The sequence below is a fragment of the Sander lucioperca genome, chromosome 13, assembly GCF_008315115.2.
Source record: "Sander lucioperca isolate FBNREF2018 chromosome 13, SLUC_FBN_1.2, whole genome shotgun sequence".
Taxonomy (NCBI): domain Eukaryota; kingdom Metazoa; phylum Chordata; class Actinopteri; order Perciformes; family Percidae; genus Sander; species Sander lucioperca.
This window is the reverse complement of record NC_050185.1, coordinates 15,909,988-15,921,088: the sequence shown is the minus strand read 5'-3', so window position 1 is coordinate 15,921,088 and position 11,101 is coordinate 15,909,988. Positions and strand designations below refer to the sequence as shown.

The window sequence follows — 11,101 nt, the reverse complement described above, 5'->3', positions numbered from 1 at the left end:
TTTTTTGTTTTATTGTTTTTTTGTTTTTTATTTTCATTTATAATGTGAATAATAGAACAATTATCGTGGACATTTACACGTTTCTACAAAATAGCTTTTCTAATTCTTACACAGAAACCATTCATTTATATATACAGCACATTGTGTACCATTTAAGCATTATCGTAACTGTTGCTCAATTGCAACCCACACCAGGATGTGACTGTTTAGACAGCACTGTCACCTCAGCAAGACTTGTGGAAAACATATCACTGTTTGTTATCTGTAAGGAACAGCTAGTACACCTGATGCAATGTCGGAGAAACAAATGATTGAAAGGCAGGAGGACTTATGACTTGTGACTTATTTTGTCCATTACATTACCATCTGTCCTCATAGAAGACGGAGGCATTTGGATTATGGCGTTGATGCTGAAGAACAGCTTCCACCCCCTTACCAACACCGCGCTTATGTACTGGGGGTCTACACTCACCTAAATGATTATTAAAACCTGTAAGATTTCTCGTTAATGCAATTATCTAATCAACCAATCACATGGAAGCTGCTTCAATGCATTTAATGGTGTCGTCCAGGTCTAGACAATCTCCTGAATTCCAAACTGAATGTCAGAATGGAAACGATAGGTGATCTAAGCAACTTTTAGCGTGGCGTGGTTGTTGGTGCCAGATGGGCTGGTTTGAGTATTTCACAATCTGCTCAGTTACTGGGATTTTCATGCACAACCATTTCTAGGGTTTACAAAGAATGGTCTGAAAAAGGAAAAACATCCAGTATGCGGCAGTCCTATGGGCGAAAATGCCTTGTTGATGCTAGAGGTCAGAGGAGAATGGGCCGACTGATTCCAGCTGATAGAAGATCAACTTGTTAACAAGTTATTGTTTGTTCAACAGTCTGATGGATGCTGGCACAAAGGTGGACACCCATCCTCTGATGGCTACTTCCAGCAGGATAATGCACCATGTCACAAAGCTTGAATCATGTCAAATTGGTTTCTTGAACATGACACTGAGTTCACTGTACTAAATTAACCCCCACAGTCACCAGATCTCAACCCAATAGAACATCTTTGGGATGTCGTGGAACGGGAGCTTAGTGCCCTGGATGTGCATCACAAAAATCTCCATCAACTGCAAGATGCTATCCTATCAATATGGGCCAACATTTCTAAAGAATGCTGCCAGCACCTTGTTGAATCAATGCCACAAAGAATTAAGGCAGTTCTGAAGGCGAAAGGAGGTCAAACACGGTATTAGTAGGGTGTTCCTAATAATCCTTTAGGTGAGCCTTGAACCTGGTTCACAATTACACCCAATGAAACTGGTTTCCCAGTATCACCAGTATCACCCAACATTACACTAGCTCTTATTAAACAACATAACACTTTCAGGCAAAATATTTCAGAAACCAGGTTTTTTACTAAATACAGGATTAGGGTACAACAGGTTACCGTATGTAGTTTATCATGGTTTTATAAAGAGTAATAACACCAAGTCCATGATAGCAGTTAATTTTAAATCTGGCCTGGTGTAAAAAGCTATAGTTGGTGCTTATGACTAAATTTTGTACCACTGTTGAACAGATTGAAAGAGACAGTTGGTGCCTCAAAAAATAAACCTAATGGCTGTTCTGCAGAGAGTTACAGTAAAATAAAAATAATTATCATGATGACTCAGATGTACCAACAAGACCCACTGGGTGATAAAAAAAACAAAAATTAAGTATTTGCTTACATATCCTAGTTAATAAATTGTGAAGTGACATTTTTTAATTATGTTCACATGCAAAGATAACTTCAAATAAACCTCCAGGGATCAAATGTTAATGGTGCTGGAAGGACTTGGCTAGCTGGGATAGAGACGCTTCTTTTCAACATGCCGTTTTGTTTTGTATAGATTATGGTCACATATTTTTGTTTGCAAAGTTTGTGTCTGACTGCTGATAAATAAGATCTCTATGGGCTCATTATCTGTGAAGTCTATTGAGACACACTTGTAATGAAAAGCATACTGATTTACTTGACTTTAATAACTTAAGGAGCAACAATCTCTATAGGCCTGCATTGCAGAAACATGCTCTTCATATGAACCAATCTGTTAATGTATTTTTAATGCAGACAATATCAGAGCATATATTGGTTTGTCAATTGGACATTTTACATAAGGGATTAGTTATTTGTTTCATTATACAGAATGGCAGTTTGGTGCAACACCTTCTGACTATAATTACAAAAGATACCTGATGCTCAGTGAATTAAAACACCAGACAAACACCATCAGACTGCAGTGTCTGCAGACACATCTGATCTACTATTTATTCAAAAACACTGTGGGCTTGGCCTCGGTAAGCTAGCTCATCAGTGAATTGCTTAAAAAGGTTTCTACTCCATCTATTATTATCTTTCCCTCTGGACACTTGTCTACGTCAACAAAGACAAAAGGCTGATTACACCTCCACACATGTGCATACATGTAAACACGCACACCTCACTGACACAAAGAAATTCACTCTTCTCTTTCTAACTGACAAAAAAGCAAAGGAAGTCATTTTAAAAAAAACCTTGCAAGCTGAGCTGGAGTTATACAACAGTAGCGTGGGTGTTTTTTTTTTATGATGCCTGGTTCTCTGGGTGAGGTAGGAGATCATTTCATAACACATCCTTAGAGAAGCGAGCACAGAAATGGTATACTGGCATAAAAAAGACAGGAATGGATATGAAAAGCATTGATGGCTTTGACTCTGGATAGTTTGAATCACTCTTGAACGAGAGCTCTGAAACCCACACATCGACCTGGGAGGGCAATATGCTGTGTGCAGCGTGTTGCTGCACCACCTACAGGCTTGAAGACACACACACACACACACACACACACACACACACACACACACACGCATGCACGCACGCACGCACGCACGCACATACACACACACCATGCTCTTATTTAAAATAATGCTGGTCAACTCTCCAGCCAGATCTTTTCTAAGTGGACACTTTACTCTGTAGTGGTACAAACTTAAGGCTAAAAAGGTGTCCATTTCTAAAATTAAACTGAACAAGACATGAAAGAAAAAGTGAAACGAAGCAGAGGCAAAAACAGTCTTTCAAAACCTTGGCAAACCGCGGTTGCTGTGTTTCCGGCTTAATCAGGTGCTCCAATGAGCACAAATGACATTATTTGCTGGTGGGAAGCTAGTGGAGGATCTTGTTGCTTTACTAGCACTAGCAACTCCAAGTAGTTGGTTGGAACACTTGTGTGAAGGGACTGTCGTACTGTATGTAAACTGTACTGCAAACTAGGCAGTGGCACTAAATGTACTGTATAACTACATGAAGAGTGTACCGCCATGCTAACGGCTCTTTGAGGCTGTTCTTAGACACAGTGGTGATTTGAGCTACATAATAACATACTCACAGTGACAATGCTAACATGTTGATGCTTAGCAGTTAATGTTTACATGCTCACCATCTTCGTTTAGCATGTAAGCATGCTAACATTTGCCAATTAGAGCTAAACACAAAATGCAGTTGAGGCTGATGGGAATGTCATTGGTTTTGCAGGTATTTGGACACTTGGTGATGCTACCGCTTAGTTTAGAAAAAAAGTGAAAAAAAACTACATAAATCTTCAAACTAAACTGAACGACATGATTTGAATCAGCAAAGTGATTCGTGATTTACACCTCTAACATAAATAAAAGTACTGTGTTGGACCAATTAAAATTTTGACCTGATGACATAAAAAGTAAAGGGATCACCAAAGTTAATAATTTATTTTGCATGGGGACATGCCTAAATGTGTACGCCATATTTAATGGAAATCCATCTATTGGAACTATCCAATACAACAATGAAAACCACAGGTGGCACCAGAAAAAAAGTATAATCCATCCAATAGTTGGCTAAAAACAGACACATGCCCCCGATTTTGAGAAGTAATCCTCTTGGAGCATCTTAAGATGTTCTTGTGATATATGCAAGAATTTTCATTTCTCCATTGATTTCTATAAAAAACGAGCTGAAGGCTGACAGTGGCTTATATACAAAGAAATCAGCTTAAGCTGTGCTTGTAACAAAACAGCAAAAAAAAAAAAATTATTATCTTCTCCTTCAGTCCCTTTCTTTCTATAAATGGAACCTAAGCACGAATGCACTGCATACATACAACAACCTGGTGACAAATCCTTCAGGCTGACATGAAAAGGATGGTTTGTTTAGGTAACAAGAAGAGCATGAAAGGTGATGGAGCCAACAAAGTGAGGTCAGAAACATGACGTTGAAGAAGGACATAACCATGAATAGGATACACACATAAAAGTGCATGCTCATATTATGATCACATTAAAAGAGACACCAATTTGCCATCCAAAAATCCAATTACCCTCAAAGCAGAACAGCAAGGAATATGTCCTAACAAATGAACTATAATCTATAATAATGAGCAGATGACAACTGTCTGGAAGCCCAGTGTGTTAATATGGATTATAGAGCATGGTGTTTTGCAATATGTAGTTCAAGGTTATATTATGTTTTCTACTGTCAGATTTGAGCGACAGCCTACATATGTGGCTCCTAATGAGGAAAGGCATTTATAGAACACGAGGGACGAGAGTGAGCCAGAGAGCTAAACCTTAAAATAAAACATGTTATTCTCGGAGAGAGTGAAACCTCCTGCTAAATCAACCCCCTCTTTTACGCTTATTTCTTTCCCTAATTGCATACTGTCCCTCCTGCATCGCATGCCCAGCCTTTAACATTTTCTCTGCCTGAATTAACCTGAATAAGCCAGTACATAGCAACATTTGAAGCAGTAATATTTTCACTAAAGGAAAATCTCTTTTATTTTAATGTGCCATTGTCTCACAATGGTATATTTTTAAGGATGGATTACAATGCTGGAAAATTATCACTGCCTTGGCTATTAATTTGTCTATTTAGGTGGCCTTTTTAAATAACAAATCCTTGATATGCTGCTTTTACATGGCTACCAGCCACACCTCTTTTTTGTTGTTGTACTGTTAGACAGTGACAATAACAATATTATACAATTTAATATTGATTTCTATCTGAAGGATAATCGTACAAACAACACCATGCTGCTCAAATAAAACATCTGCATGAATAATTCTTATTTGGAATGGTAAAAAAAAAAAAAACAGACAAAATGTAAAAAATAGTATCAAGTACAAGTACAAGTACAATTTGAAGATAAAAAAAAATTGCAACTTCCTCGTCTCATAAACGTTTATGGCACAGTGTCACTGTCATGTAAATACAATCATTGAAAAACAGTCATTGAAAATACCTTGATTTTTCTACACCACCATGAAGTTGATGGATGCGATGAAGATGATAACAAGGATGATGATGAGAGGACAAATATGGCCCCAATGCTGAACATCTGAAGACTGGATTGGATTGGAAATGAAGACTAAAAAACCTGAAGCACAAATATTTCAGTCAATTCTTTTACCCTCTAACACAACAACAAAAAGCTAATGGGTAAGAAATGCAGTCATGAATTCTACATACCACAATCCACCACTCACCTTCCAACCAGCAGAAACTCTCCCACGAGGCCCTGTCGTCTCATAGCCATCAGTATGCCTCGGACTGTCATGCCCTCGCAGAAGCAGGCCACAACCCTGGCTTTAGGCAGGTGGGCTCGTAGCTTCTGCAATAGCTTATCAAAGCTCTGTTCGCCTGCATTGCTATATATCTTATCAGAGTGGGCGATGCAGATCCCCTCCTTTGCTGCCATGTCTTTAAACGCTTCCATTCCACTCTCACCATAATTACCTAGGGAGAGAAATACATGAATCAAATGGTGTTCATATACACTCACACAACACTGCCCACACAGTGGCTCAGGTGGTAGAGCAGTTGTCTACCAAGCGGGAGGTCGGTGGTTCAATCCCTGGCTCTGCAATCTCCTTGGGCAAGACACTGAACCCTGAATTGGTGTGTGAGCAGGTAGTACCTTGTATGATAGCCTTGGCCACCAGTTTCTAAATGGTTCCTATACATGTAAAAGTGCTTTGAGTAGTCGGTAAGACTAGAAAAGCACTACATAAATGCAGTCCATTACATTAACAAAATGTTTGTTATCAATTTAAACAACTATGATTCTTAAGAAAGCAGTTTAGGCAGTTGCTTTTTAGTTTTTTTGCATTATAATTTAAAATGTATCACCTGCTATTCCAGTATACTTCTTTTACATTGCTCTGCAAACATTTATGCAATATTTTAGTTTTTTGTGCTCCCCACACTTTTACTCTGGCATCAATGCTTTTGCGTGATCTTGTGATTCACGCACACAGGCACACACAGGGTGTCCACAATCAAATACATCGGTGTACTGCGAACACTTTAGAATCTAGTAAATTGGCCCCATTATGGCAACTGTCAGGGGTTATATTTCCCTGTTTTTGCTGGAAATGAGGTCACCTACTTTCTGTTGCTTAGCAAGTGTACTCTCACTATGGGCATGACACTGTTTGAGGCATCCTTCTTATTACTACGTGTGGGTTTTACCCCCATATGTGCATGCCTCCTTCACTGGGAACATTTTTCTTTTTTTTTTAAACTGTATTTTCACCTCGATTTAACTCTCTGTCAATGCAGCTAATGATGCTGTCATTTCTGTTTGAATTATAATTATTTTATTTTCTTCTTTGATATTTTTTTCCACCTTTCCGTGCAGCCAACATTGTAAATAAGAACTTATTTGTTGTCAGGTATAGGCAAAATGTAATGTAAAGTAAGCTGAACATTACAGTTTTTGATAACCACAAGCATAACCTCTGGGGCTACAGTAAACGTTAATTGCTTTCAAAAATTATGAGTGATTTGATTTAAGTCTCCTACCTTTCCTTTTCACTGAATCAAACGCTAACATATAGATAGGACAAGAAAAGATACAATTCATATCCGATAATGAGCAACTGCTAAAAGCATCCCTGAAATAAGTGGACAGAGCACATGATACCCAGAGAGTTCAAAGCCCATGGCAGATGTTTCCTGGGAAGCTTTGCTAATGATGAACAGGATTACAGAGAATAAATAATCAGAGCTAATTTCATGAGTTTCATATTCATGCCATGGATACATTATAATGGGCTCCACTGAACAGTAACAACTAAAATCAGAGGTTTTACGGGAGAGTGACTTGACGTATGGTATGTGTATCTGTGTAAAGACTCCAGTGTGCTTGCTGATGGATGCTATTCACACTCAAAATGATATAGTAGATTCGGCAGAGCTTCCTCTACTGTATTTTGATGTCAGGTCAGAATGTCATTAAGTAAAAGTGTGATGCTTCATCTCTGCCCCTTCAGACGGAAAACGGAAAAACTTCTGAAACTAAGAACTGAGTCTGGCACTGCCCACAATAATGCAGATGCATGTGTTTCTCCATTTCAGACCCAATGTAAAAAAAGAAAAGAGAGAATATTATCAGTGTCACCTGGTATAAGACTAGATGCAACTGATACTCTGGCAACTCAGTGTAAGTGTCATAAATGTTGCTTAATCCATGTGTAAATAATGATTAAAGAGAGAGATGAAAGGAGAAACAGAATGACACAATTTAGGAAGTCTTACCCTCTGTGTGTATTGCGGACACGTAGCTCCAGTTGTATTTCTTGACAATGTCCACCATGGCTTTGGCCTGTTGCATATCTGATGGCACCACCCTCATGAAATATTTATATAAGCTCTGTTGGAAGGAATTTAAATGTTCATGGCAGTATACTTGACAGCCTGTCTACCAGTTACACATGCATCCATAATAAACCCTATTAAATCCAGATGATTTTTACAACAAAGGACAATACTAATGTCTTTGCAGGATATAGCATACAAATCAGGCATACAAATGTTGTAGTATTTTAAATTCTTAAATGTATTCTACCTGGCCTCCAATCCCCAGCTTTCCACTAGTTTTATTATATGAAAATCGTCCTTGAAATATGAAATGAAATGTCTGCTTTTGTTATTGTCATGGCTGCAATATCGTCAGAGGATAATATAGTTGAAAATCAGGTTACTTTGTAAAGTCTACACTGGAATACAATGCATCTTAAGTAAAAAGCAGACATAAAGTCTCTTCAAACCCAAAACCAGTAACTGCTTAGAAAGAATGAAAAACATTTGGTGAAGATATTTTTGCTACCTTGTAATTCAATGTGAAGGTTTGAAGTGTGCCCAAACTTTAACGTCATTGTTTTTGTTAATTGGTCTTACCTTGTCACTGAGATCCATGCTAGTGGCTGAGTAAGCTATTTGTGGGATGTTGAAGAGCTGAAGGAGATTTTGCACCTGGATGGCCACAGAGCTAGATCCTGGTCCAATCAGTCCCACAATGGGCTTCTTCGCCTGCAGCAACAGGCTCCCTGCTTCTGCAGTACACCTGCCCTGGCTCTCCTCCTCTTCATTGGACACTAGTGTGTCCCGAATAAACTCAATGCTCTGCTCCAGCGCCACCGCAGAGTGCCAGCATGAGTCCCTGGTGTAGAAAGACTGAGTTCATAATGTTGTTTAGGCAAGCAGGATGCAAAGATCGCTTTTTAAGAACATAGTCTGTGTCTGGTGCTTTTGATAAAAAGAAAATCGCTTGACTATCATTGATTAATTTTTTCAGTCAAATGTATCTTCCAAAGTATTTTAGTAGAAATTTGCCCTTTTTTGTTCTTCTGGACAGTGTTTCTTTGCTGAGCTGTGGTGGAGGGATACTGCCTGATTTGTAGGTCTGTTGCTGGGAAACAACACCAGCAGCATCAGCCTCATATTGGTTTCATCTAAGCTTTAAAATTATTCTTGTGCTGTGGATTTTGTCCCTCATTTCTTACTAGTGTAGTTGCGCTTAGAATGGATCACACCATAGACCTTATGGAAAGGATGAATGATTGTGGCGAACAAACTTCTTCAACATATGGTATTTGAGTACTTTAGTAGCTTAAACTTTTTTTTTTTTTTAGCTTTTAGAGACCAGTAAAACACTTTGCCTCCAGTGAATGATTGAAAATGTAATAAAAGTACACTGCAATTAGTATTACAGACCTTGCCTGAGTGCATTGTTCTTAACATAACGTGTTGTAAAAAGCAGAATCCAAACAATGTTGCTTCATTTTGATGATTTTCCAGTAGCAGTTAGGGCAATGCCTAACATCTCTGCAGAATTCAGGCAGTTGCTCTGGTTGTTCGTGAGTCTGCTAGCTGATTTGATCACTGCTTATGTGAAGTCCTTACATATGGCATCTTAACTGAACAACAGTTTCATGCCAAACCTCTGGGTTTTATCCCACCCTGAGTGTAATATATTGTTTAAATTGGATTGCTATTTTACATGCTATTCTGTGTAATATGTACTGTACTTTGTTGTCTTTCTGGTCTCTCTCTCTCTCTCAGACTAACTGATTAGTCAGCCATTCTTTTATATCAAAATTATACATTGTGTGTACACATGGTCCAGTCATAATCCAATAGTAAAGGTCACTAACAACAACATCATCAAAAGTTTTGTGAATAGTTTCTGACCTGATCTCGCAGCCCAGGGTGATATTCGGGAGGATAGTTGGGTCTGCGTTGATTCGATCCAGAGTGTGCATCATGGCCTCCACTCTCTGGATCCCATACTGCTCACGCACCGCACCACACTTTCGCTCATGGACCTGAGCAAAGTGTAACACATCTGAGATTACTAATGTTTATAACGTGGAAAAAAATTAGAACACACATAAACACACACAGCATGTACCTTGTCTGCAGGTGGTTGGTGGTGGACAGAGAACAGAGCTCCTATGATGATGTCACCAGGGATATGTGTCAATACCCTTCTGTCAGTGTTCTGGGCATTGACCCCAACCTGATCTTTCAGGCCCAGCCAGCTCAGATCAGCTCCCAGTAACACACTCACTGCCAACAGCCTCACATATAGCCCTAATCTATTTCCCATCTCTGTGTTCCTCCTTACACCTCCTGCCATCCTCCGTCCTCTTAGAGCTGACGTTCTGATGAATGTGATGTCTTTGGCATGGTGTTTGTAGTGCCTGGGGTAAGGGTTAGATTCCTGAAGAAAATGACAGGGATTGGAAATAAAGGAGCTCAGTATGTAAACACATTTTTATAATACCCTAAGACGTTTTAGTATAAGACTTACGCAGTCGAGTCAGCACATGTATTTTAAGTACAGTGACCATGTGGAACAAAAAAAAGTAGGTTTGGTTATTTAGTCACAAATCACAGCTTATTTAAAACGTTCTCTTCTTACTCTCTCCCTAAAATGGCATCAAGTTGCTGTCCATGGTGCTGAAAGGATGTTGGCAGGGCATCATGCAACCTAAAAAAAGCCATCTAGGCTGGTGGTCCAAAGAAGAATTAACAACCTATGTACAACTCAATTCTCTCTTAAGTATGACTTCATTATTGTGCGCACCTCATAGCTAAACTATACAGACAACTTCAGCCTACCTGTTTCCTGCCAGCAGCCTTGCAGATGCCATTCCTTTTGAGATCGTTTCCATCACAGAAGAGCGCTGCAGGTTTCTGCTCAAGCTCAGTCTGGCGCCTAGCTACAGAAAACTGCAAATAGCAGCAGATATTATAGTCCGTTATTGGAACATGTTTGACTTACTGACGCACACGGCGGCCCCCACTCCTTCTCCACCTCCTCCTACTCCAAAACAGTGCAGAGCATGGAGCATCAACAGTGACTAAAATGAGCACTGTGGAAAGCTATGGGAGGCGAGGAACACAGACGCAGTGTTGACATGAAAAAAGAAAGAAGTACACAAATATAAGAAAAACAAATAAGGGATGAACGGTAACGATTAACATCATTAACGATAGGCTAATGGTTAAAGCAGTGGTGTGGCGTTTATTATGGAGCGCGATGATCTGTTGCGATTGGCTAACAGTGAATTGGTAATGCAGGTTTCTCTTTCTGTCCTGCCAAGCCCTGCCTGTCGTCTTTTTTATCCTTTTAATGTGACTGTGGTAACCGACTCGAAATGACCGATTAATTGGAAAGTTACATTTAACATCCAGAGTCCCTCTTCTTTCACTTTTAAATTAAGCTTTAGGGAGGCTTTTTATGCTTTTCGTTCA

The 11,101-nt window shown here is 39.2% G+C and overlaps 1 protein-coding gene across 2 annotated transcripts in view; it reads right to left on the bottom strand.

The window, feature by feature from the left end:
- Positions 1 to 10,921, bottom strand: part of grm5a (glutamate receptor, metabotropic 5a) — a 21,399-nt gene extending 10,478 nt beyond the window's left edge. Inside the window, exons 1-7 of one of the 2 annotated variants that reach the window (XM_035990928.1) lie at positions 10,466 to 10,921; positions 9,753 to 10,064; positions 9,533 to 9,666; positions 8,240 to 8,501; positions 7,598 to 7,712; positions 5,545 to 5,794; positions 5,301 to 5,435 (exon numbers count right to left, since the gene is read on the bottom strand). In XM_035990928.1, coding sequence (XP_035846821.1) covers positions 5,301 to 5,435; positions 5,545 to 5,794; positions 7,598 to 7,712; positions 8,240 to 8,501; positions 9,533 to 9,666; positions 9,753 to 9,980 — 1,124 coding nt within the window. In that variant the 5' untranslated portion in view covers positions 9,981 to 10,064; positions 10,466 to 10,921. The remainder of the gene's footprint in view (positions 1 to 5,300; positions 5,436 to 5,544; positions 5,795 to 7,597; positions 7,713 to 8,239; positions 8,502 to 9,532; positions 9,667 to 9,752; positions 10,065 to 10,465) is intronic. The other variant, XM_031280862.2, reaches the window with a different exon arrangement.
- Between the last annotated feature and the right edge of the window lie 180 nt (positions 10,922 to 11,101).